This window comes from Sebastes fasciatus, chromosome 15 (genome assembly GCF_043250625.1).
Source record: "Sebastes fasciatus isolate fSebFas1 chromosome 15, fSebFas1.pri, whole genome shotgun sequence".
Taxonomy (NCBI): domain Eukaryota; kingdom Metazoa; phylum Chordata; class Actinopteri; order Perciformes; family Sebastidae; genus Sebastes; species Sebastes fasciatus.
The window spans coordinates 25,039,086-25,065,559 of NC_133809.1; the positions used below are offsets into that span (position 1 = coordinate 25,039,086).

The 26,474-nt window shown below is 42.1% G+C and overlaps 1 protein-coding gene across 1 annotated transcript; it reads left to right on the forward strand.

Moving 5' to 3' along the window:
• The first annotated feature begins 185 nt into the window (after positions 1–185).
• On the forward strand, positions 186–25,594 carry mia2 (MIA SH3 domain ER export factor 2). The gene is made up of 29 exons (XM_074661740.1): positions 186–424; positions 595–728; positions 1,817–1,903; positions 2,922–8,040; positions 8,244–8,543; positions 8,765–8,865; positions 11,119–11,220; positions 12,047–12,178; positions 12,363–12,384; positions 12,574–12,662; positions 12,966–13,037; positions 13,795–13,905; positions 14,062–14,133; positions 14,252–14,356; positions 14,628–14,750; positions 15,915–16,103; positions 16,796–16,886; positions 17,033–17,100; positions 17,199–17,269; positions 17,354–17,455; positions 17,583–17,679; positions 17,956–18,023; positions 19,128–19,213; positions 19,350–19,463; positions 20,600–20,758; positions 22,986–23,132; positions 23,350–23,402; positions 23,489–23,663; positions 24,353–25,594. Exons 1-29 carry the CDS (start codon positions 313–315, stop codon positions 24,562–24,564), a joined length of 8,313 nt encoding a protein of 2,770 aa, XP_074517841.1. The 5' UTR covers positions 186–312; the 3' UTR covers positions 24,565–25,594.
• Positions 25,595–26,474: the final 880 nt, after the last annotated feature.

The following is a 26,474-nucleotide window of genomic DNA, read 5'->3' on the forward strand; positions in this document are numbered from 1 at the left end:
TGATTTATTTCACAATGAAATGTCAGCTTATAGAAGCTGCTTTCTACTATTTAAATAAAATAAAATAAAATAAAAACCTTTGACCACAGTCACCAGGCAGATCATGTTTTGTAATGCAGCTCTTGGATATGTTAATGATTATCCTCACACTAGCCCTTATATCTTATCTCAGCTCTCTCAGTTACTTTTCTGTTTTCATGACAGCAACAGTTTTAGAGGCAATGTCCACATGCCAGCACGACTGGCCGGAGGTATTTTGGAGTTATCATGGACATTTTCTCTCTTTAACACACTCCTGTTAAAACAACAAGAATGGCTTTTAACACAATCCTGTGGGGTGCAGGCATAGTTTTGGGGATTCTACCTCAATTAAATCTGGGATTGCTGTCTGACTACAAGATCTGTGGAGATCCTGAGTGTGAAAGTAAGTTTTTAAACTGCTAGAATATCATTCTGGTTCATGATATACATACACTTTATATGTAATTATGTCTGTTTTCAAAGCTTTCTTTGTGATGATAATTGTTCTGTTTTCATTTATACATTTAATCCATCCATCCATTCCTATCTCTTTGCCATTGTGTGTGTGTATAGGCTTGATGAGCAGAGTGCAGGCCGTCAGGGACCACCATGGTGAGGACTGCCGTTTCCTGAGCTTCAGACGTGGAAACACCATTTTGGTTTACCACAAACTGACCGGGAAGAGGGAAGACCTCTGGGCAGGCAGTGTGAGTGATATCTCCATCTCGTTCTCTGTCTCTCTCTCTTTAAAAGAGAATGTAATGAACCCAAAACAATCCCTCGTCTCAGGTTCTTGGTTAAAGAGATTAGTCTTGATTATAATACAGATAGTTTAGGTTCTCAGCACTGATTGGCTGAGTCATGATAACACTGTACCTGATAAATACAAACTACTGTGAGAGCACTCCGGTTCATTTATATGATGATTTAATTACGTACTATGACAGACCAAATGAGTGAATAATCGTAAACACTGACATATTAATGTGCTGACCCCAACATCACCACTACTTTACTTACTGTATATAAACATAACATAACATTTCATTATTGATTAAGATGAAAATTATTTTCTTAAAATGATGATACACATGACACAGTTCCTCACATTGATTTCTGAACCTTGGTGATTCAAATTTCGCTGCAAAATCCGCTGCTGCTTTGAGTGGCTTTTGGCTTAAGCAAAGACTGAATCAATGTAAATGTCTACGTTATTTATTTTACTGTGGAGTGTTTAACACAAATGCACATCTGAATACATGCAAACCTTTGTTAGGAATCTGTAGAAACATAGGAATGAGTTGGATAGACTGTCAGTAGTTCTGAAGGTGGGAAATTGTCAGTATAATGGAGTACACAATTATAGTTAACTCTAACGATTTAACATTTAGAAATAACAGAATTAACAGTCAACAACATTGAGCTAAAGTGATTGTGTGTTTTTTGTGTACAAATATCTTCACATATACAGCATATACAGATATTTGGTATAATGTTAAAACGGATATAACCACTGTGATACAAAATCCACACTGCATCAAGAGTCGCCTTTTTTACAGTCAAATATTGTATTTCTATTGAGTTCTTGTACAATGTCTTTGTGTGCTATGGGGAAATCAGGCTCACACTTATAGCCTCTTTTCTGATGGGATTACAGCTGTTAACAACATCAGGATTTTTTTCATTTGCGTCACTTAGCTATTCTTCTTATCTTCTTCATTGTCGTGTGCTCTTTCCGTCCTTTCTTCCCCAAAGACAGAACTATGATGGCTGCTCTGCTTCCTTTTGATTTCAGATTGACAGACAGTTTGGCTATTTCCCAAAGGATGCAGTGCAAGAGGAGCAGGTTTATGCTACGATGGAGAGAGCAGTGGAAACACAGGTAACTAGGCTTTCACTTCAGTAGCTCTTCAGATTAGAGGCTTTCAACAAAGCACACTCTTTCATAATAACTTATAGCAGGTAAATAGCACTGTAAATAAATAGAATAAACTGGTGCACTGTCATATGGTATAGTATTTACCAGAGGTGGGACCAAGTCATTGTTTTGCAAGTCACAAGTAAGTCTCAAGTCTTTAGACTCAAGTCCCAAGTCAATCCCAAGACTCACAAGTCCCAAGTCAAGTCCCAAGACTGACCAGTCCCAAATCAAGACATGCTAGTCCCAAGTCAAGTCCCAAGACTGACGAGTCCCAAGTCAAGACATGCTAGTCCAAGTCAAGTCACAAAACTGACAAGTCCCAAGTCAAGACATGCCAGTTCCGAGTCAAATCTCAAGTCAAGTCCCAAGACTGACAAGTCCCAAGTCAAGTTCCACAATATTCTAGTCCTGAGTCAAGTCCCAACTCCTAAACTTTGAGTTTCGAGTCTTAAATAGGTCATAATGCGCTCTTCGCCAAATGTAATGCCATTTGCGTCTCCATCTGTCATTTTCGACCCGCACGTTTTGCATACTGCAAGTAATGTATTTGTTGATCACCGCATAGTTTTTGTATGCAAACACAATTATCTTAGTATAATTTTTTTCAACTGGCACTCAGTAACAATTGATCTTCCTGGTTCTGTCCTGCAACTTGATTGGATCGGTCTGATTGGTTCAAACAAAGTGGGACTGGGGAATTAACTAAATTAAATAAGTTAATGATTCAGGAAATGAAGGGAAATTAATTCATTTGTGGAGTATTTATCAAGTCAAAAGGCTCAAGTCCAAGCAAAGTCACGAGTCATTGGTGTTAAAGTCCAAGTCGAGTTGCAAGTCCTTTTTGATTTTGTGAAGTCTGAGTCTCACTCGAGTCCAAGCTGTGTGACGAGTCCACACCTCTGATATTTACTCCAGAGTTAGTAGTTGTTGAAGCTCTACAAAATAAAAGCCTTATTCCTCATTTCCTCTCTTCATTCAGAAATCTGATTTCTTCTGTATGGATGAGTCTGGTTACCCCATTGACTCCAGTCATCTGGACGATGATGATGATGATGATGATCAGAAAATCCAGAACCAGGGGTCAGAAACCACCCAAACCGCTCCATACACCGATGACACAAACGCTGAAGGTCCTTCAACATCTGAAGATCCCTCTACAGAATCTCCAGTTTCAGCACAGGAAGCTGACGGCACAACCCCAGAAGAGGACGAAAACAAAAATGCTGGTGACGCTCTCGAGGAACCACGGGAGACTTCCGCGGCTCCGAACGAACAAGGTGGGTCTGCCCCCTCTACCTGGCTTGGTTCTTCAGTGACAGGATGGTTAGGTCTAGCTAAAGAGGAAGAGGCTGGCAGTTTGGCTGAAGGAGAGGAAAAAGATGAAAGGAAAGAGTTGCAGGCCGAAGCTTCTGTCGCTTCTTCAGTGACGGGATGGCTGGGGTTTGGAGGAGAAGGAAAACCTGATGATGCTGTGAAAAGCAGAGAAGAAGACGGAGAAACTGCTGAGTCTTACGCTTCAACCATGACTGGGTGGCTTGGCTATGGAGAGGAGAAAAAAACAGATAATTCGGCAGAAAAAGGGCAAGATGAAGAGAGAGAAGATGACGAAGAACCAGCAGAGACATTCAGGAGCAGGAGGATGTCTCTGGACCTAGAAGGCAGCCAATTACATGAAGAGGAGAAGAAAGAGATGGGGACATTGGATTGGCTAGGAAATGGACTGTCAAGCACGCTGGGGTTTGGCCTGACCAATCAGGAGTCGGGGCATGAGACAACCCCTGAAAGAGAGGCCAAGGAGACAGTCCAAGAGGAGGAAGGACAGCCAGCGTCTGGTTCTTGGTTGGATATGGGGATCGGGGACATGTTAGGCTTCGGGAAAGACAAGAGTGAAGTTGAGGAGAGTGCAGGAAGTGGTTTTAATGAGACAGTAGAGGACAAAACCTTAGAAGAACCGACAGGTTCAGAGAATGTGGATACCGGTCAATCTCAACCAGCACTGACAGAAGAGGTGAGGACAGAAACTAGCAATGAATCAAAGGTGGATGAAACTCCAAAAGATCAGAATGATGACAGCAATAATAGTGATATAGGTACTTCAGACGGCAGCAAGGATAGTGTCTTACCTGAAGACGCAGCATCCAAGGTCGATCTAAAAGATATTTCTCAGGCTGTAGGTGGAATGTCTTCAATGCTCAACAGCAGTAAGGAGGAAGAGGAATATAATGTTTCAGATGATCACAAGAAAGAGGGTGGTGAAGGTGAGGATAATAACAGAGAGCCAGGAGAAGACAAAATGAAAACTGAAAGAGACATGGATCAGGATTTTTTTACACAATTTGACAACAATTTAGGGCCTGACTTAAGTTCTGTAGGCGAGGTAAAGGAGGACAAAACCGAGGACGTGGATGTAGGCGAGGTTGAGGAGGACAAAACCGAGGACGTGGATGTAGGCGAGGTTGAGGTGGACAAAACCGAGGACGTGGATGTAGGCGAGGTTGAGGTGGACAAAACCGAGGACGTGGATGTAGGCGAGGTTGAGGTGGACAAAACCGAGGACGAGGATGTAGGCGAGGTTGAGGTGGACAAAACCGAGGACGTGGTTGAGGAAGGTGCCCAGATCCTAAATCAGATCAATTACACAGAAGAATCCACCGATACATCTGTTGCAACTGGTGCCAGTAGTGATGATCATGAAGGTGAAGGGAATAATGCAGAAACAGAAATTTCCACGACTCGGACTGAAGACTCAGCAGGAGAGAGCGGTGGAAAGAGTCAGTCTTTGTTGTCATCGGGCACAGCTGTGGAGAGAAATGAACCGATCTCCAATGAGGATGACACTTTACCTGCTCACAGTGTAGAAACCAGTGTTGATCATTCCGATTCACTAGCTATGATTGACGATAACACAGAAACAGAGACACATCAGGGACAGTTAGGACAGCATGAGGAGGGCAGCTCTCAGGGGTTTGGAGTATTCCATTCTACCAACAGGAGTACTGAAACTATGTCTGAAAATGCCTCAGAGGAGGACAGAAGAACGTTTTCCACTAGTGAGAGCACAACACAGACAGAAAACAATGCAGATCAGGACTCAACCGTGTCTCAACGGGAGGCCACACAAAAGGATGGTGATGTACACGAGCTAACGGAAGCTGTTAAAGACACTGAGAAAGATAGCGACAAAATCAGTCTCCAGCCCGTCCAAACTGAGACAACAGGGTTTGGGAAATATATTGTGAATGAAAGTGGTCTAAAGTCAGCTATAGGCTCTGAAACTGAGACTCAGACTGAGGAAGTGGAGAAGTCAAAGGACGAGGAAAAGCAGGGGGAGATAGAAGAGTTAAAAGAGGAGGGGAAACAGCAGGAGGTGGAGGAGTTAAAAGAGGAGAAGAAACAGGAGGAGATGGAAGAGGAGAAACCGCAGCAAATGAGGGTGATAAAGGAAGAGGGGAAACAGGAGGAGGTGCAGGAGTTAAAGGAGGAGAAGAAGCAGGAGGAGATGGAAGAGTTAAAGGAACAGGAGAAACAACAGGAAATGAGGGAGATAAAGGAAGAGGGGCAACAGGAGGGGGTGGAGGAGTTAAAGGAGGAGGAGATGGAAAAGTTAAAGGAAGAGGAAATAAAAGAGGAGATGGAGGGCGTAAAGGAGGAGACGAAACAGCAGGAAGAGTTAAAGGAAGAGGACAAACAGGAGGAAGTGAAGCAGTTAAAGGAAGAGGAGATAAAGGACGAAGTGAAGGAATTAAAGAAGGAGGAGAAACAGGAGGGAGTGAAGGAGGTAAAGGAAGATGGGAAACAGGAGGGTGTGGAGGAGTTAAAGGAGGAGGAGATGGAAAAGTTAAAGGAAGAGGAGATAGAAGAGGAGATGGAGGAGGTAAATGAGGGGACGAAACAGCAGGAAGAGTTAAAGGAAGAGGAGAAACAGGAGGAAGTGAAGCAGTTAAAGGAAGAGGAAATAAAGGATGAGATGGAGGGGGTAAAGGAGGAGACGAAACAGCAGGAGGAGTTAAAGGAAGAGGACAAACAGGACGAAGTGAAGGAATTAAAGAAGGAGGGGAAACAGGAGGGAGTCAAGGAGTTAAAGGAAGAGGGGAAACAGGAGGGTGTGGAGGAGTTAAAGGAAGAGGGGAAACAGGAGGATGTGGAAAAGTTAAAGGAAGAGGAGATAAAAGAGGAGATGGAGGAGGTAAATGAGGGGATGAAACAGCAGGAAGAGTTAAAGGAAGAGGAGACACAGGAGGAAGTGAAGCAGTTAAAGGAAGAGGAGATAAAGGATGAGATGGAGGAGATAAAGGAGGAGAAGAAGCAGCAGGATGGGTTAAAGGAAGAGGAGAAACAGGAGGAAGTGAAGGAGTTAAAGGAAGAGGAGATAAAGGATGAGATGGAGGAGATAAAGGAGGAGAAGAAGCAGCAGGATGAGTTAAAGGAAGAGGAGAAGCAGGAGGAAGTGAAGGAGTTAAAGGCAGAGGAGATAAAAGAGGAGATGGAGGAGATAAATGAGGGGGCGAAACAGCAGGAAGAGTTAAAGGAAGAGAAGAAAGAGGAGGAAGTGAAGGAGTTAAAGGAAGAGGAGAAAAAGGAGGAAGTGAAGGAGTTAAAGGAAGAGGAGAAAAAGGAGGAAGTGAAGGAGTTAAAGGAAGAGGAGAAAGAGGAGGAAGTGAAGGAGTTAAAGGAAGAGGAGAAAAAGGAGGAAGTGAAGGAGTTAAAGGAAGAGGAGAAAGAGGAGGAAGTGAAGGAGTTAAAGGAAGAGGAGAAAAAGGAGGAAGTGAAGGAGTTGAAGGAAGAGGAGAAAGAGGAGGAAGTGAAGGAGTTGAAGGAAGAGGAGAAGCAGCAGGAGATAGAAGAGTTAAAAGAGGAAAACAGCCTCCACTCTTTATCTCAGAAAGACACTGACAGTCCAGAGTCAGAGAGCAACGAGATAGAGACACAAGATGAGAGCAGCTCAGAATCTGTGTCCTCTGAAAAGTCCACGCAGACTCAAAAGAGTCAGACTGAAAACCCACAGATGGAAGAAAACAATAAACAGGAGGAGGTGGAAGATGAAATGAAACAGGAGGTTGAGGAAAAGCAGGAGATGGAGAATGTGGAGGGTGAGAGGAGGAACAAAGAGGAGGAGAGGAGCATTAATAAATGTTCAAACGAGCTCTGTCCTCAAGCTGGCGAAGAAAGACTTGTGAGGGACAGAGAGGGAAATGATTCTGCTGATAGGTTGAGCTCAATAGATGAAGGGACAGGAAAGCAAGATGCAGTGGCTGACAATGATCAAATGTTAGCAGATAGGACAGGAGTGGGTCAGACAGTACCAGTTGAAGGCATGGAGAGAGATGAGGATGAAATACAGGAGGAAGAAAAGGATGAAGGAGGGACAGAGGGAGGAATGGAGGATTCAGTTTCCTCCAGTGACCCCGTTGAAAGCCAGGCTGTGATATCTGAGCAAACTCTTCTGTCTGGTGGCGACAATAAAGGGAGAGCAGAGAGTGGAAGTGGAGGAACATTCGGCCTTTTCCAAAGCGCCTTTAGCTATTTCAGATCGCCCATCACCGAAACTGAGGCGCCCACAGAACCTGCCCAAAGTTTGGACTGCAACACAGGCGAGACATCTCAGGCCTCTCTCCCTCCTGAGCAAGAACTGGATTCAACCACTGATTCAAGTCAGGTTTATGTGCAAGATTTGCACACAGACTCTCCCGTCACCGTGTCACAACATCAGCCTTCCTTTACAGACACCCAGACATCATCTCCGTCCCCAACGCAGACCCATTCGGAACCAAAACACCTCACCAAACACTACAAGAACCTCCTCGCCCACATGAACGCGGACGAGACGACCGTTTTGACGGAGCTCTTCGGGCGACACAAGCTGCAGTTTTTGGATTACATTTTAGGAAGCTCAGAAACTATGACTCACGACCCCGATAATGACAAGTCAATATTGTTGGACATAGAAAGACTTCTGCTTTATCACAGGGAGACGCTGGTCGCTCCCAGCATGAAGCTCTCGGATGCACCGCGGGAGGACAAAGACAAGACCAGAGCGCTCATCGCACTCCAGAAGCTAGAAATGCTGCTGGCAAGAGTGAGAGAGACGTTAAACACAGGTGAATCACCACCAGACACCAGCAACACAACGTCTGCATGGCCCTCAAAGATCATTCATTTAATATTCACATTTTGGTTTGACTTGATCTCATTCAGAGTGCAACACAACGTCTGCATGGCCTCATAGATCATTCATTTAATATTCAAATTTTGGTTTTGCTTGATCTCAATCAGAGTGCATATGTTTCCCTGTTCAATACAGCTGAGGCCAGCTGTGTTGGTGAATCCTGTTCAACTCACGGCGAAGATCAGGGAACGGACACTGAGGAAGATTCCTCTGTAGGCAACGACACTCCAAGAGATGAGTGGATGGAGGAGGATAAAGTGAAAGACAGATTGACTGAGGATGAGAGAAAAGGAAAGAAGGGAAAAAGAAGTGAAGAAGAAGAGAGAGCGTCCTCTGAATCCCATCCTCACGTTCAGCCAGGATCACCACGGCCACCGGAAGGTATGAAGTATAATCAAGAAGGATTACAAGATGATTCAAAAGATATTAAGCGATAAGATATGAGGAGGAGAGCTACTCGGCCTGCTGCATCCTCATTCCTGCTGCGACACACAACATGGAACATTATGGCATGGCCACAACATGATTTACATTTTTGTTTAACACTAACACATTAAAGATAAAAAGCTTTGTGTTGAACTTTAATAATATATCATTGTGATAAAGGTGGAAAGCTAACATTTTAAATTCCATTATGTTTGTGACTCTAATTCCAGGGGTGGTGAAGCAGATTGTGGACTTTGTACATCAGATCGCTGAAGAGTCGACCACTCATGTTCATGCAGTGAGAGAGCTCCTCATATGGCTTACTGTACAGGTGAGATCTATCTCCATGGAAGCTGAATACTGGTTCAATTATTGGACAAAAAATGGTCAAAGTCATAAGTGCAATTCATTTGTAATATGACATCCAACTACACAGCTGTAACTAATTTTTCTTCGATCTGCGTCACCTTTCAGGTTTGTTCCTTAATGTGCAGTAGGCAGAATATTTTTGGCATCATTGGGCAAAAATTCCATAATAACCTTTCAGCATATTGTAATTCAAGTGTTCTGAGAGAAAAGACTTCTGCACCTCCTCATGGCTCTGTTTACAGGCTTTAAAAAATCTGTGATGGAGACTTTGGCCAATCACAGGTCATTTCAGAGAGAGAGCGTTCCTATTGGCTTTCCATTCAACGGAGGCAGCTGACAATCACTCGCGAATGCCGTCAAACGGTCAAACTAGGCAGCAATGATCAAATGTGAAGAAAGTTTGTGACCCGGCAGAAACGTTGAGATAAATTGAGGAAATACCAAGCACTTTCTCATTTTACAGCTAAACAGTACATTACAAGATGTTTCTGAAAACATTTGAGGCGAGAAATAGACATTACAGTAACAGAATGTTAATTCATATTTGATCACCGCTGTCTAGTTTGACAGTTTGATCGGACTTTGCGAGTGATTGACAGCTGCTCAGAGACGGCAAGGCTCCAGCTCGGCTCTGATTGGTTGTTTTCCTCTGGTCTGTGAAGTCTTGCAGATGCCATTAGGAGCATCTGTCTCATGCACTACTGTCAGGATATAGTGACCGTTTTATAAAGATAACTTTTTTTAAACATATTTGCTCTAATTCTACCTACTGCTGCGTTAATGTTCAAAAAACGCTTTATTTTTCTCATACTGCCTGTGCTGCAGCACCTCTTTTCACCCTCTGTCTGAAACGCTCTGCCTGAGCTCCCGAAAAGCCCTGTCTGCTCTGATTGGTCAGCTGGCCCACTCTGTTTTGATTGGTCAACCGAACCACGATTTCTGCCCATTCGTGATGTCACAAATATACAATATTTAGACCCTTGACACAGTTTTAAACGTAAACATTCTAAATGTGTCCCAGTTTATTCTTGTTGCAGTGTATGTGAATGTCATCAGCTGACAGGAAGTATACATGGACCCAAGCTGTTGCCTAGAAACGCAATTCTGTTGCAATTCCGTCAAAATGCGCTAAAACGGAGCGTTTCAGACAGAGAGTAAATACAGGCATATTCAGGCTGACAGTTTGAGGTAAATAAAGGATTTTTTGAACATTACAGCATGTAAACATGTTCTAGTAGAAACACAAAATACAAGTATGAACCTGAAAATGAGCATAATATGGGACCTTTAAGACACTGAACTTGTGACATGTTGATCTGACTGTCCCTCTGGACATTCAGCTTTGGCGTCTACGTCTCAGCTGTCAAGCTGGCTTGGCTCCTTCACCATCACTCACATTCTCCCTGAGTGCTGCTGGTGGGTCTATTACACAAGTTGAGCCAGCTGGCAACCCACCTGCTCTAAAGGCAAACTGTATCTAATGGTTTGAGAGAACTAGGCTGGTGATTAATTTGGTTTTAAATGGACGAAAAAGAAACCAGCCCGGTGAGTAAGCTACTTTTTGAAACAACTGGTAACTGAGTGGAGTCTTCACCTATGTCCTACTTACTTTGACCAGCTTGTTATTATACAGCCTATGGTTATTATTACCCTGCTGCCATAACTCAACACAGCTGACACATGGTAGTGAACTGCTTGAGAAAGAAGGCTTTTGTTTAAAAACAGTACGTGTACATTTTAAATAATCGTGTTAGTTATTCAGGAGATTATTAAAGACGACATTGAGATTTCTGCGTTTACTTTAGTGACACCTGTTTCTTTTTGGTGTCACTTTAAAAGTGCTCCGATGTGCCAGTGTGGCATTTTACAATTGGTGACGTTGCGAGTGAACCATTGTGTACACTGGCGGGGGTGTACGCATATCTGCATGAACCTGAGTGCTCAAATAAATGTATACGTACTAATTAATTCTTCAGATATATAATACTATTAATTGTTTTATCATATTCCGAAGCAATATTAGTCTAGTAGAATCTTGACGAAGAGTTTGAAGAGATAATCCAACATCCTGCCACTCCTACGACGTGCAACGTGACGTGGTGGTCCACTCCTGAGCGTCGGTGTTGTGAAGAGGATGTGAAGTCGCCGCTAGCTTCAGTTTCTAGCTCCTAATGTCAGTTTATTAAATGACAGATATCACTAAAATAACAACCAAATGGAGGAACACACGGCAAGCGACCCCTTGGCCAGCAAAGCGGTGGACTTCCAGACGACGGCCGCGGTTTACTACAGTATCGCCGTGGAGAGAGTGAAGGATGTACGTTATGTGGCAGGTCTCGTTAGCATCTCCTCACTAGCCGACAACCAGCTGACCTAAAGTAACAACGGGTTGTCAAGCTGTCGTAAACAGCTCAGTACTGTCGCTGAGGGCATCTCTTGATTGTGTACAGCTCATGTTTGACTGCTTGTGTGTGCTGTGAGTCCTGTTAACCAGCTGTCAGGTCTACATGGAGACTTTAAGTCGCTTTTCAGACGTGTTTGTAATTCTCCACAGAGTTACCTAGTTATGCTTTTCTGCTGTTTGTGATATTTTACCTAATATATGGTAGTTTTTTTTATTTTCCATGTAGCAGATAACTATGTTACTGCTCTCTATAAGTTACTATCTAACTAGCTGTGTAGTAAACTGTTAAGGCTGAGTAGTCAAGGCTTACTACTTACAATGTCAGCTAATATGACATACATTCAGTGGTTAATTGTAAGAACAGTAAAACTACTTAAAGATGAAATAAGCCTGTTGTTTGACTCCTTTTACAATTGTAAGAAGCCCTACCTACTGATGCAAACAGCTGTATTGTGGGTCTCTTGACTGCCAGGCTGCATGAAACCATCTCTAATGTAAATTGAGTGCCTGGTAGAAATTTTCAGTGACCTGCCACAGTGGCAGGCGAGGAAGAAACTTAATTTCAGACCCTGCATGCAGCACTTAGAAGCTGATCCTTATGTCCACAACAGTGTACCATTGTGTATGTGTACAATCCATTAAGTCAAATAGAGGGAACCAAATATTGTTCCCCGTCTTACAAGGAGCCCATTCATTACAACCAGATCCTAGAATAAACAGATCTCTCCTCTTGGTTCAGGTTGTGTCGTCACTGCCGGATGACATCAGACCCGGGCCGGACCTGTACGGTGTGCCATGGGAACCGGTCATCTTCTCCAGTGTGGTGGGGCTCGTGACGATGCTGTTGTTCACCTGTAGATGTTATAGCTCTGTGAGTACACAGCCGTGTATATTATACACATCAACAACACAAAGATTTTATATGCAATATATGAATTTGGTTTAAACATAGACACAAAGAGACCACACTTGTTCGTTTGGCAATCAACACATTTATCAACCGATATATCCCTTTATTATTTGTTCATTGTTGTTTTCTTTTTATTTCTTCACAGGTCAAAAGCAGAATGTATAGCAGTAAGTTCTCACTAATCCTTAATATCCCACTTCTATGACTTGGCAGAAATAAATCTAATACATCACTAATCACTGCCAATTTAACCTCTCTCTGACCACTGCATATTAACCCATTAAGCAGAAATATGTTAGAAATAACTGAACAAATAATTTGAATGTGTTTATAAACTTTGTATTCCCTGTTTTCAGGTAAAGAGCGGTGGATGGCTGAGCAGGTTGCGCAGCTGCTGGATGAGAAGTGTAAAGTTCTTGAGACTCTCAGCAAATGTCAACAAGAGGTTTGTACTGCTGACTGACTGGTGGCAGAGCCTGTCAGACACACAACACTGTTTTTCAACTGAGGCCAAATTTATATAATATTTGTTGATTTCCATGGCGTGTAAAACATCTGTATTGGAAGATGGAGAGTCATACGCATGTTGTCTGGGGCGCAACCAAGAAGCAGACAGTTTCTCATTGCAAAATCATTGCAGACAATTATGAACATAAGTTGAAATCATGATTAATTGTATTTTTGTCATGGCTACCATGCCCATATTTACTCATATAAACTTGATTTCCTCATTATGGTTCATTTGCAGCATGATGACCTGGAGAACTCGCTGAGGGACAGTGGTGTCTTGGCCCAAACTCAAAAGACAGAACAACTGGAGGTAAGGCAGAGGGGGAAAAAAAATTATTAAAGGGAGATTAAGAAATGTTGAACTACTAGGAAACCAATGCCAGACTGTTAAACTACAGACTTCTGCATAGTGTTTTGCTAAAAAAAAGTCTGTTGCTGTTCATAAGATGTAACTTCAGTCATTTAGTCATCCCAACAAAAGGTATTTTATTGTGTGTGCCTTTTCCACAGTTGGCCAGATGGTGTAATTTAAGTTAAACCTGCAATAATTTTTTTTTGCCACAGTGGAAACCAGTTGTGAACACAACATTGACATATCATCACCTGTCCAAGTTTATATAACAGTTGCTTATTTACACATCCAGCAGTTAAGGAGCAATATTATCTTTTTTTTTAGTTGTGTTTTTGGCAACCACCTTGCTAATGAAATGGTGTGTTTTTGACCTCCATCAACTCCTGAGGGAAATATCTGTCTCTTTAGCTGCTAAATGCTCCACTATGTTCAACAGCTAGTCTCAAACTGTATCCTTCTGCTGTTTGATGCTGAGCAGGTGGTGAACAGTGGAGTTTTTTGGCGCTATTTTGCTGAAAACAGCAACCTGCTGCGGCCGTAAACGTCACCATGACAGTGGTTTAAATTACATTTTTTTTAATTAAAAAAATTAAACTGCCTCACCAAATTTGGAAAAGTCACATTTTGACACTGTGACCTGACTCTTCATGTTCACTCCACACTCTCTCACTCTTTTGCTCTCACTTGACCACATGTTGTTTTCTTGCTCCTTCAGGTCAAAGCCAGACAGTTGGGACATGCCAAAAGAGAGATGGATAGGGATTTGGAACAACTGAAGGATCAACTTGACCAGCAGAGAGAATACAGGACAGAGCAGGAAAACAGGGTAGGAGCACACACACACTACTATCAACAATACCAAACTGTTGAAGTCTAGTTAACTGTGTAACATCTACAAGAATGGCATTTGAATAGGAATGGGAATCCATTGCATTCGTTTGATATTGATAGAGTGGATTCTTTTTTTTGGTTATCCTTCCAGATAGTGGGGCTAGAAGAAAGCATGAAAACATTTGAAGAAGAAACCAAAGACCTCCAGTCACAGGAAGAGCAGGTACCATTACCTAACCTTTCATCTCTGCACTTTTAAATTCCTGTCCTCTCCTATTTGCTGCTTCATCTTTCCCTCCTCTGCTCTGTCCCTCCATGATCACTGCCTCTATTGTTTCTAGGCACAAACCACCCTGAAAGTGTACAATATGAACTGTGACAGACTACAGAGGAATCTGGAAACAGCTGGAGAGGAGAACGCACTGCTGCAGGAGAGCAACGCTCAGGTAGGATGCTGTACACACACCTTCAATTACTATACATGGTAGTAAGTGAGGTGGTTTTGCTCTTGTATGGTTGAAATGGAAGTTTTAAAGTACTACTTAGCCAGTTTGTTCCACTCAGTCCATCCAATCACATACTGTACTAGATTCATGGTTTTCTAAGTAAACTCTTTACAACCTATGTACAAAAATGATAAAACAAAATCTGATCTGTTCTTGGTATATTTTGTATCTCTGTCCCACCCACCCTTGTTCTGTCTCCTTCTCTCTGTAGTTGAGGCAGCAGGTGGAGGGATGGGCAGAAAGAGTGAGTGAGTTGGAGGCGGAGATGAGCCGGTGTGAAATCTCCCACAGCGGGATGCTGCAGGATGTGGCCAACAAGGATGAGCGTATAACGGTATGGTTAATTCTAGCATTAATTGTAGTATATTGTAGCTAGTTACTGTATAACATACCTTGAATTGTCTATTAAAAACTATGTTTCAATTCATGAAAAATCTCGAGAACCAACGCAGAAGAAGACTGCAAACTGATGTAAAAGATTATCATAAGTTAATGGATTCAGTTACATTACTTGGGCTGGGATGCACCAATAAGGATTCATTTTCAGACACAATTAAATCATGGTATAACTTTAATGATCATATAATCATGTTTAAAAACTAACTTCAAATAAGAAAGATTACATTTAAACCTCTATTTTAATGTCAGCTTAGTTTTTACTCTACAGCTAGATTCAATTAAATTTTGTTGCATCAAAACTTTAAACTCCAATTCAAAAATTTGATCCAGTATTAACTTTAAACTTACACTTGAAGAGGTTTAGTGGCTGCTTTTTGAGATGGATTGAGCAAAATAATCAAGTTCCTCAGAGAAAGTTAAGGACAGAATCACCCCAATTGATTTATATGAGATTTTCCTTTGATGGATAACTCCTGTCTTACACTTGCTGCATCCTTTTTTGCCTTTTGATTTTATGTTTTCCAAAAAGATTCAAGTTGAGCAGCAACGTCTCTTCTTTCTTCACTCCAGTTGATCTATTAAAACAGTCTGCCAGTTGCTGCCAGGCAGTCTTTTTGTTTCTGGGCTGTTGTCTGTTGTTTCCTCTATTATTTTTGCCATATTGCTCCATTAATTCGGCCAACAAGTTTTTCTCAAAGGAGGAGAAATTAGAGCTTCTCTGCTGAGTCATCATGCATAACGTTTTAGCTAGCTAGCGAACAATGTAACGTTTTGTTAAGGAGTAGAGCAGCCAAAATGCAATCACCCCTTTTTTATAGCCTAATTACTAAGTCCTGACAGCACACAATTTTATTTATTTGTTTATTTATTTTTGATAAGCAAGCATCTCCTTATACACAATTTAATTTTGGTTTACATCAATAAACTTGGATTTACTAAACAGAGCAACAGAGCTCTGCTTAATTTTAAATCTGGATTTACTCATTTTAAACCTAGTTTTGCTGATTAGAACTAATCTTAGATTAAATTCTTGTTTGTGCAACCCGGCCTTAGTGTTGTTAGAAATGAGTTTGACACTAAATGATGTGTATTCTTCCAGTCCTTGACAGACCGACTGCTGAGGATGAAAGCTTGGGATTCAGACCTGGAGGAGGAGGGAGGTGAGGAAGGAGGAGAGAAGGAGACGTCTAATGGTACAGCAGGGAGAGGAGAGGCGAATGGAAGAGGAGACATCATGGACACACAAGGCCATCTTCAGAAAGTCCAGAAACTTATCTATGCTGCTAAGGTATTTCACTAAAATGGACACAGGCATTCATTGTTAAAGAGGACCTATTAGGCTTTTATGCTTCTCCCCTTTCCTGTAGTGTTTTATATAATTTTTTATGCATGTAAAAGGTCTGCAAAGTTACAAAGTCCACGGCAAAGGGAGTTCCTCTCCCCCACAGAAACACTGCTCCTGAACTGCCTGAAACGCCTCGCTTCAAGTCCCGCCTTTTCTTCCGTAACGTGGTGATGTCACCAAGTAACACATTTGCATAATATCTGCCTAGCGGCTAACTTGGCACGCCCTCAAACAAAGCTAGTTAGAGCGGAGCTGGAGTGGAGTCAGAAGAGTTTGGTTCGGTTGACCAATCACAACAGAGTGGGCCAGCTGACCAATCAGAGCGAACTGGGCTTTTCGGGAGAGGGGGCAGGAGCTCAAACAGAGCGTTTCAGACAGAGGGTGAAAAGAGGTGCTGCAGCATAGCCAGTAGAAGAAAAGTAAAGTGTTTTTTGAACATTAAAGCATGTAAACATGTTCTACTAGAAACCCAAAATTCAAGTATGCACCTGAAAATAAAATAAATAATTGGTCCTCTTTAATGATATTGAAATGTTTGGAAACTCTCTGGAGAGCTAAAAACCTCATTCATATTAAACACCTCTTTAAACTTTACTGAAAGCCTGCTAATATGTTGAGTTTGTATTTGTTTGCAGCTGAATGCAGACCTCAAATCAGTAGATGAAGACAAGGATAGATTATTCGCAAAACTGAACGATGAAGTCAAAGCTAAAGAAGACCTGCAAGGTGAGTCAACTGTGCACTGAGGTTGTCATTAAGTTGTCTGATATAGAAACAATCTAATTGCACAAAGTTATAATTAAAACTCAATTCTATCAGTTTAGAGACTAGACATGTCACTGATGTAACTGTGTGTTTGTTTTCCCCTCTAGTGAGCATTAAGGAGATGGATAATGAGAAAGTATCTCTGCAGTCGGACACTGAGCAGTACGCAGATCAGGTAGCTGCCCTCAACCATGTATTAATGGTGATATTTTATTATATTGTTGTTCCACATTAATTTTCTTTTGGATAAATTTCTCTTCTTGACGCGTACAGGTCCAAAGATTACAACAGAAACTCCACATTATGACAGAAATGTACCAGGAGAATGAGCTCAAACTACACAGGTATAGACACAAGGATAAATGTTGGAAGAGCAAATGCAAGTTATAGTAGTTGTACAGGATGTTGATGAACGTGTGCGTTCGCAGGCTGCTGACAGTGGAGGAGAAGGAGCGCATGCAGAAAGAAGAGAAGTTAAATAAAGCAGACAAAAACATCGCGTTGGCCATGGAAGAACTCAGCAACTATAGGTAAGCTGCTCCCTCAAAGTATCACCAAACACATTATGACAGTATGCAATATGCAGGGGACATTTGTGAGCCTCCCGTGCACTGACACACCTGTAGAGACTCACCTGTACATCACTTTTTTCCTCAGACAACGAGCAGGAGAGATGGAGGAAGAGCTGGAGAAAACCAAACAGTCTTACCAGACTCAAATATCTGCACACGAGAAGAAGGCACACAATAATTGGGTTAGTAAAACACCTCAAAAACATGCAAAAAATATTAAGAGTACTTTTTTTTTTTTTTTTTTTTACAGCCAAACAGATGTCAGTCAGTGTGGCTGTGATGGTTTGCTCCTATTTTCCTGTCACTGCAGCACACTGACGCAGCTACTCTGACGTTAGATCTGGGACTGGAGTGCTGTATTCAAATGATTTATCTTAACAGTGTACACTGATCTTGACTGTATCTGTATCTATGTGCATATGTCATGTCATATTACTGATCGTGGCTTCATTTTTCAGCTGGCAGCCCGAGCAGCAGAAAGAGACCTAGCAGACATCAGGAGAGAGAACGCCCTCTTCAGACAGAAGTAAGCATACAGTAACTGAACTTAAATTAACAAAAGGTCAAAGAGATAGTTTGGATATTTTAAAGTTTTATTAGGTTCTTATGCATAGTCAGTGTAATACATACAGTGGTTGACAGTCAACACCCCAGTTTGGAGAAGCAGACAGGCATTACCGACACGGAAGCAAAGCAATGTACTGCAGTGGACAGGGGCAGCAGCAAATCTTATTTTAGACACCTAAAAAATCAATATCAGTTTAAGTGTACTATATATTAAGAACATTTTCACTGCTTTACCTTGCCGTCAGACAGCCCTTTCCAACAGGGAACTGAAGCTGTTATGCTCTCTTCAAAGCCACCAGACTCCTTTGACAAAAACAGTAATTTTACTTTGCAGAGCACAGACAAGTTGCTGGTCTACCGCTGCATCGATCGATTAGCTTGTTTATGTTATTGTGTGACTTTGGGGAATCCGAATAAGCCCTTTAAAACACCAAAGTCACACAATAACACAAACAAGCTAACCGATCAAAACAGCAGTAGAACAGCAACGCCTGTGTTCCCTCGAGGTAAAATTACTGTTTTTGTCAATGGAGTCTGGTGGCTTTGAAGAGAGCATAGATGGATGTAACAGCTTCAGTTCCCCGTCGGAAAGGGCTGTCAAAATATTCCGAATATAACGTACACTCAAACTGATATAGATTGTTTTTTCGGTGGCCCTTTCTTTTAGTTGGCTAAAATTCGTTTTGATGCTGCCCCCGTCAACATTGCTTTGCTTCTGTTCCTGTACTCCTGTCTGTTTCTCCAAGCTGGGTGCATGCCGGCCGCCATCTACTGTAGGTAATACACTGACTATGGATAAGTACCTCATTCAACCCCACTTCAAAAAATCCGAACCATCCGTTTAAGTTGTACTCATTTTTAAGAGCACTCAGAACCTATTTATCTTCGTGGCTCACAAATCCAACTGTGGTACAATTTCAAAAAATATACTGTATTCTGAATTCCATAGAAATGTTTTAGATATTATCATCTGTTGTTTTTTTATATACTTTATGTATACATTACATAGTCAGGTCCAGAAACTGTTTGTCATTATGTTGACTCCAGTTGTGTTTGTTTACAGGCTGACAGACACGCAGTTTAAACTAGACGCCCTGGACAAAGATCCCTACGCCTTGGACTGTCTGGCTAGACCACTGCCTTTCAGAGGTTAGTACACACATATAAACCAAAACATGGGTTATTGAGCCTTCATCAAATTCTGTGGTTAATAGACCCAAGCCTGGAAGCAGTAGGCCACAGATTCCCTTGACTTTGCACTCACCAAACTGTCCTTCACCTCCAGCTGAAAGGTCACCATACGGTCCATCTCCTCTGGGTCGACCTGCATCTGAAACCAGAGCCTTTCTGTCTCCTCCTACATTAATGGATGGACCACCTGCTAGACTGTCTCCTAGAGGTACACACACACACACACACACACACACACACACACACACACACACACACACACACACACACACACACACACACAGAAAGCCACATATATAGAGACAGCTGCAGCTGCACACCGATCCATATAAGACCCCCTAGAATTATGCACAAACGCAACCACTACAAACATAAATATAGTAGAGCTGCAACAATTAATCGATTAATGTCAACTATTAAATTAATCGCCAACAATTCTGATAACTGATTAATAGGTTTGAGTCATTTTTAAAGAAAGAAAAGTAAAAATTCTCTGATTCCAGCTTCTTAAAAATGTATATTTTCTGGTTTCTTTACTCATTTATGACAGTAAACTGAATATATTTGAGTTGTGAACAAAACGAGACATTTGAGGACGTCATCTCGGGCTTTGGGAAACATTGATCTACATTTTTCACCATTTTCTGACATTTTATAGACCAAACAACTAATGGATTAATCAAGAAAGTAATCAACAGATTAATCGACAGCGAAAATAATCATTAGTAGCAGCCCTATAATATAGTTTTCCTCCTTTTCATTCATATACTTTCAGGACACTCCTAATATCTTCTAGTGTTGTAGTTGCGTGTTGAGTTATCTTTAGTACAGCCGTGTCCTCTGTTATGATTCATAACCCATTTTCATGTATCACTAGGTTTTGCAGATTTGAATTACAAAACTTTCATATAGAACATTTGTAATTCAGTTTCACACTCTCATCACAAAAAACACTTGCAGCATGTTGGGGATGGCCAGCTGGCTGTAGTATGATCAACTGCAGATGCTTAAACATGTGCAGTAGCATGGTCTGTATGCTAGCATGCTGTTAGCACTCTGAAAAGTTAATGGGGAAAAATAGTGTGATGTCTTCAATCTCATCAGTCCATTCTGATTGACATGTCACTTTCTCTTTGTCTCCGGCTTGCAGTCACACTCATTCTGGCCTAGTTGTCTGATTTTTGTCTGTGGCCGATCCTGGTTCTGCTTCTTCCCTTCCCTCTTTCCCCTTCTCTCTCTCTCTCTCTCTCTCTCTCTCACGCTCATCAACATCTTCAATTATCTCTCCTTCCCTCCTTTTCTCTCTTACTGTCTGTCTCTTTCCTCCGGTCCTTTCCTCCACAGTGTCTCGTGGTCCAATGGAGCCCCCAGGTGGCCAAGGAGAGCTGGAGCGGAGTGGAGGTCCTCATTCAGACAGTGGCTCAATCTCTCCAACATGGGAGAGAGATCGCAGGGGCCCTCCACCAGGACCGCCCGGGCCGCCCGGGCCCCTAGGACATCCAGGTGTGTGTACGAGAGAGACAAAGAGAAAGTGAATCAGTAATGTCCGGTGGGTCGTCAACCTGTAGTAGTACGCCTCTGCTCGACTTGACTCACTTTTGGTACCAGGTGCTTTTCTCTAGCCGTGTTTCCACTGCAGATGGTACCCCCTCAGTGTAGGCGGGATTCTCAGCTGATCGTTGTAGCGACTGCGCGTGAAACTGCTGTGACTAGGGATGGGTATTGTTAACATTTTAACGGTACTCTTACCGTTACTGCTTATCAATCTGGTACTTTAACGGTTCTTTTTGTTGTTTTTAAGAGAACAAATTGAACAAATTCATAACAGAATTAACATTGCTTTATTTTGTCATATATACTGTATGTAAATTAACAGCAACTGCAACAGCATTGTTTTGAAGAAAACATCTATAATGTGATCATTAAAATGTAAAATAAATAAAAGAAAAAATCATTTATAGTAAAAGAAACACAATAGATCACTATTGTAAACGATAATGTGATGATGGTGGATGGAGCAACGAGGGATGAACTACGAGCTAGTCTGTCCAAAACGGTGCATTTCTCCACCTGTATCTGATACACTTTTGCTGGATGTTTTGATAGATTTCTCGTGTTTCCGCCCTTACAAGCAAAAGACGTGTTGCACATTTGGCAACGAGCATTGTCTAAGTCTAAGTATGAGCACACTTAGGACCGTTTTGTTCTCTCCACCATTGTGGCTAAGAGCAGGATCTCCGGTCTCTGTGTGTCTGTGTGTGTGGAAGAGAGACGCACACAGATGACAGGCTGAGAGAGAGATCTCTCCTCTGGATTGGAAAATGCATAATTGACAAATGTTTTAATCTTATTACAAATTAGAAAACATAGGTGCAAGACAACATTTATGTAGCCTAAATGAATAGGAAATCATTTTTATTCATTTTTCCAATACCGATAGCAGAACCGTTAACGTCGGTCTGACTACGGTCTTGAAAAAATTTGGCCCGGGGCACGTTTAGTACCGGGTCTTGGCACCCATCCCTAGACGTGACACCATCTTCAACGGGACACTCGCTGAGTCATTTCAATGGCAACCAAACAGAGGATCTGCACTTTGTCAATTGAACAGTGTAGTTTACATAGTGTATGGCGTACTTTTGCGAGCTGCCATTTTTAAAAATATAGGTTGAGTGAATTAAAAATTGCGGTGTCTATTGACAGTAGCTTGGCTATTTAAAAATGAGGGGTTTGTGCAGGATGTCGCGCTAGTGACCATTCTCTCTGACCAATCAGTGGTCTGTAGTGGTTCAACTCCACCTTCTAGTATCGACTCGGCTCACTTGGAACCTCGACCGAGGTGGTACCAAGAATGGGGTGGTTCTATTGGTTCTATCCACAACTTTTGCTCATGGAAACGTGAAAATAACTGTTCTAATGTGTAACAAACTGAACTGACCTGGTGGAAACGTGGCTATAGAAAGGCCTGGTGACGCTCACGCATTTATTTTACTGTGGTGCGATGTTGGAAAAAACCCATCTTGTACACTCAGTGTGACCTGAATGAAATACAATTGTACTGTGTTCTGTTCCTGCTCCTGCATATCAAAGTGAGAATCAGTCTTCAGGCTTGAGCAAGGAACATTTCTTTGATATATGTCCTCACGCTCATGGAGAGATATTTTGCATGTGGCACTGCTGGATTTCTTCTGTGTCATCAAACATTCATTCATAATTACATTATTCATACATGTGTAAAAAATTCAGCCTGAGGCACCACGTGCACATGGATTTTGTTCAGGCCCAGTATTTCATGTCTGTTCTAAAGGCATCGTGTTGTTGTGTCTGCAACAAATTTGGATTACAGCAGTCAATGCACAGGTGTAGCTCATAACATGAATTAAAATGGAATGCAGCCATCCATTGTTAAGGTTATTAGTTGCACCTGTGTTTGGAAAGTCAACAGCAAAAGTGTGCATGTGCATGTTAAAATGCATGTTGACAGTGAATGTGTATTGTGTTTAATGCATTTTGAGTTTTGACACTGGAAGCTACAGTCGTCTCTGAAGCTCTGTGATAAAAGTGTTTACATCAGATCATTTATCACATGATCCTGAGAGGGAAAGCAACCGCCAGAAATATCAACATGACGCTACGGATTAGAGCTGATTTACAGCAGCTTTGAAAATAGAGAGCTGTTGGTATAATATTGAGACATGTCTTTCTCTCTCACTGTGTGTCTGTCTCTTAGGCTACATGTTCCCAGAACCAGGAGGTCCGATGTACAGGAGACCTCCTCCTGGACCTCTGGGCCACTTGCCTCCTGGCTCCCTCCCACCCGGCCCTCTCCATCCTAGGGGTCTCCCCCCGGGACCCCCTCACCCTGCAGACATGGCGGGTGAGTCTGTATAGCTGCTTGTCATGTTCTCATCTATACTGTCTCGCTATCTTTAACTCTGGACTGTAAATAGGTGAACATATGGAAAGCAGAATGCAAACTTTTGTGAATATCTAGACGTGTTGGAATGCAACACACAAACAACAAAAAACACACACATGGACCATCTAGTTCAGGATTGCTCTTTTACTCCATTCGTTCATTCATTTCAATGCAGATGGCTCATATAGAGAAAACAACCTTGGGCCCGGTGAACAGGACCTCAGAGAGGTAAGTGATGTATTTGTGTGTGTTTGAGTAGCATGTGTGTGTTTTAGATCTGTGGTCCAGCCTCTGTAACCTTTCTGTGTCACCAGTCTGGACCTGGTGATCGAAGGACTCCCCCTGAAAGTGATCCAAGGATGGGGGGCGGACCCCCGATGGGCCCAATGGGCCCCATGGACGGTCCCTTTCCTCGTAGAGCCCCCTATGGACCACCACCTCCTGATTTCTACGGTCCCAGGGGACCTGGCGGCCCTCCCATGATGCCCAGTAAGCAGTCACATCTATCTTCACAACTTTTAAGCACCATATTATCTCTAAATGTCATCAGAGTTAAAGGAACAGTGTGTAACATTTCGGGGGATCTATTAGCAGAAATGGAATATGTAAGGGTTAATGTACAGCGAGCCGATGCTCCGCGTTGGGGCCCTGCATCGCCCTGTCGGGGTTTATTTCGCAACAATGACCCGCTAGCTGTACATTATCCCACTTATCACACAGCTACTTACTTAAGAAATCAATAATTTGACACAAAAACGGTCCTCCAGAGTCCGACATCAGAGCTGCGTCCATAGCAACGGTCTGTTATGCATAGCAGTGGTCTGCTATAAAAAAAATAACAGACCGTAGAATGCCATAATCGACCAATCAGGATTGAGTTTTCAACAAAGCCGTGTAATGAAATATTCATAACTATGTTTTCATTAGTGTATAATCACCTGAAACTAAGAATTGTTGTGTTTTCATTAGCTTAGAATGAGTCCTTCATATCTGCAGAGGGAGCTGGTCCTCTTCACAAAGTCCGCCATGTTGCTCCGCCATGTTTCTGCAGTAGCCCTGTTTTGCAAGAAAGGAGTGAGCGGAGGGTTACTCGGTTGGTTGCAATCTGCAACCTCACTCCTAGATGTCGCCACTGTACCTTTAACCTAACGCTCGCTTTCCATTTCCTCTTTCTCCAGTGTGGAACCCTCCACCTCCAGGGATGATGTTCCCTCCTCGTTTCCCTTCCGGCGGACCTTCTCTTCCTCCTCACTACGGTCCTCCCATGCGGCACCTTCTGCCCGACGGCCACCCACATCGTCACATGGGTCCTCCTCAGCAGTCCCTCCCCTTCCCACCACACAGCCGGTCGCCAGAGGAGCACACACCCTCGCCCGAGGACGCCATTTGACCAGGTTTTCCACTTGAGCTGTGACATGACGGGTTTTCTAAAAGTTTAACTCAGCGGTAGATGGATGGTTGGGCGGTTCAATTTTTCTGTAACATCTACATATTAAACAGGAGGATGTATTTGATGAAGGGGGAAACCATGAGCCACTTTGTTCCTGTCTGTCTGCTCTCCCCTCTCTTTCCTCTCTCTTTCCTCTGCCTTTTTTTTTCTTCTTTCTGTTACTCTCGCTCTGCCCTATCATCATCCAGCTATAGTCCCTGTGAAGTAGTTCCTGTTGTTGTGGAGTCGCAGTGACAGCGGTTATGTTCTGTTGTGTAATTTCACAGGCAGGATCACGGCAGCTTAATCTGTACGTCTGTGTTTGTGACGGGGGGGATGTTTCCACGTGAACCAGAAACAGCTGCTTGTTTGCTTGACAATGCCAGAAAAGTTTTTTAAAGGCACTTATGTTGAAATGTGTGCATGTGGCAGAGAATGGAGTGATTTACACATTGGCATCAGTCAACATTTCATCCCGATGGCACAGAAAGAGAAATCTAAAAGATCAGACTATCAGGGAAGAAATACACCTTTTAGGCCTAATAAAATATATTTTATTATACCAACGCTCTCGCTACTGTCACCATCATTTAGCAAATAGACAAATTTTAGCATCTGCGTTTTTGTTACCCTGGATATCACTACAAATGAGACAGTTTCTTTAATATGATTTAAAGTTGCATAACTGGATTTCACCGGCTTCCCTGTGGGATTTGTAAGACTTCTCCTTCATCAACAAAGCTATTATTTCAAACAGCAAGCAAGCGAACAATGCTTTTGATTTTGTTACATGTGGCCTCAGCTTGAAAGAAGCGGCTCATAGTAGCTGCTTGTATTTTGCCGAAGTAAGCTGCCTGTGACTCATCCCAGCAGTCGCAGAGAGGTGAATGAAATGGACTGACTGGCTTCTTTCACAGCCAGAAAGAGATGACACCCATGTGAATTTTGTAAAAAGTGATTATTAATAGATGAATAAAGAGTGTCAAATTGTCAGTGTCTCCATATTTCACGAATTTGTTGTGCATGGAGGAGTAAACCGCAAACTCATCAGAGGCCACCGAGAGTGACAGAGCATTGGAATGTAATTGGAAAGTTATCAGTGTTTTCTATGATAATACTGTACATACGACATGTACAGTACAGCAATGTTTAAATATGTAATTGCAAAGTATTCCAAAATATACTTTAATTTATTGTAACCTTGATTGTACAGCACAATTGGTATGTAATTAACTGCCTGACCAAACTCTTATGATGTGTAAACATTTACAGAACTTTTACTTGAAGGTGGAAAAACATTTACAAAATAAATTTGCATATATGCGATTTTAATTACAAGACTTGTACACTGTATATGATTTTGTAGAATTTGTTTTGAAGTATCATCCCTGTTAAATTCAGAACAAATACTCAGCTGTTGATTTGCCTAATCCATGGAAATACAAATAATATATATTGACTTGGAGAATATTTACTACTAGTACTTCATGCCATATGTGTTAGTAGCATTTGTATTATGGTAAGGCTAATTAGCAGATAATATACCTTTCATAGAAATGTGTCCTGCAATGCAGTGACAACAGACCTTTTTTCACAGCAGACATGTCAAAGCAGGATAACCATGGGTGTAACTAATAATAATGATGGCGCCATTCTACTTGGGTAAACCAGTTCCCTGGTCCTGGTATTCTACATGCTGGCAAACAGTGGGACGCTTAACATCATTAATGCTATTAGTTACACAAACACAAAGTCTGCTGTGAGTCAGGTCTATTAACACTTCTGCCTCACCAAGTTTTTTCTTATGTCCCTTTATCCCTGTGTGATCTCTTTCTATTTTGCAGGGCAGGGCCTCTAGACAAGGAGTGGCT

What these genes read in the sequence shown, in the direction of transcription:
- mia2 (XM_074661740.1), top strand. Translation starts at nt 313, where the DNA reads ATGGCTTTTAACACAATCCTGTGGGGTGCAGGCATAGTTTTGGGGATT. An exon ending in TTCAAAAGATATTAAGCGAT is followed by an intron (nt 8,544 to 8,764) that starts AAGATATGAGGA and finishes CTCTAATTCCAG; the next exon opens with GGGTGGTGAAGCAGATTGTG. An exon ending in ACAAGGATGAGCGTATAACG is followed by an intron (nt 14,751 to 15,914) that starts GTATGGTTAATT and finishes GTATTCTTCCAG; the next exon opens with TCCTTGACAGACCGACTGCT.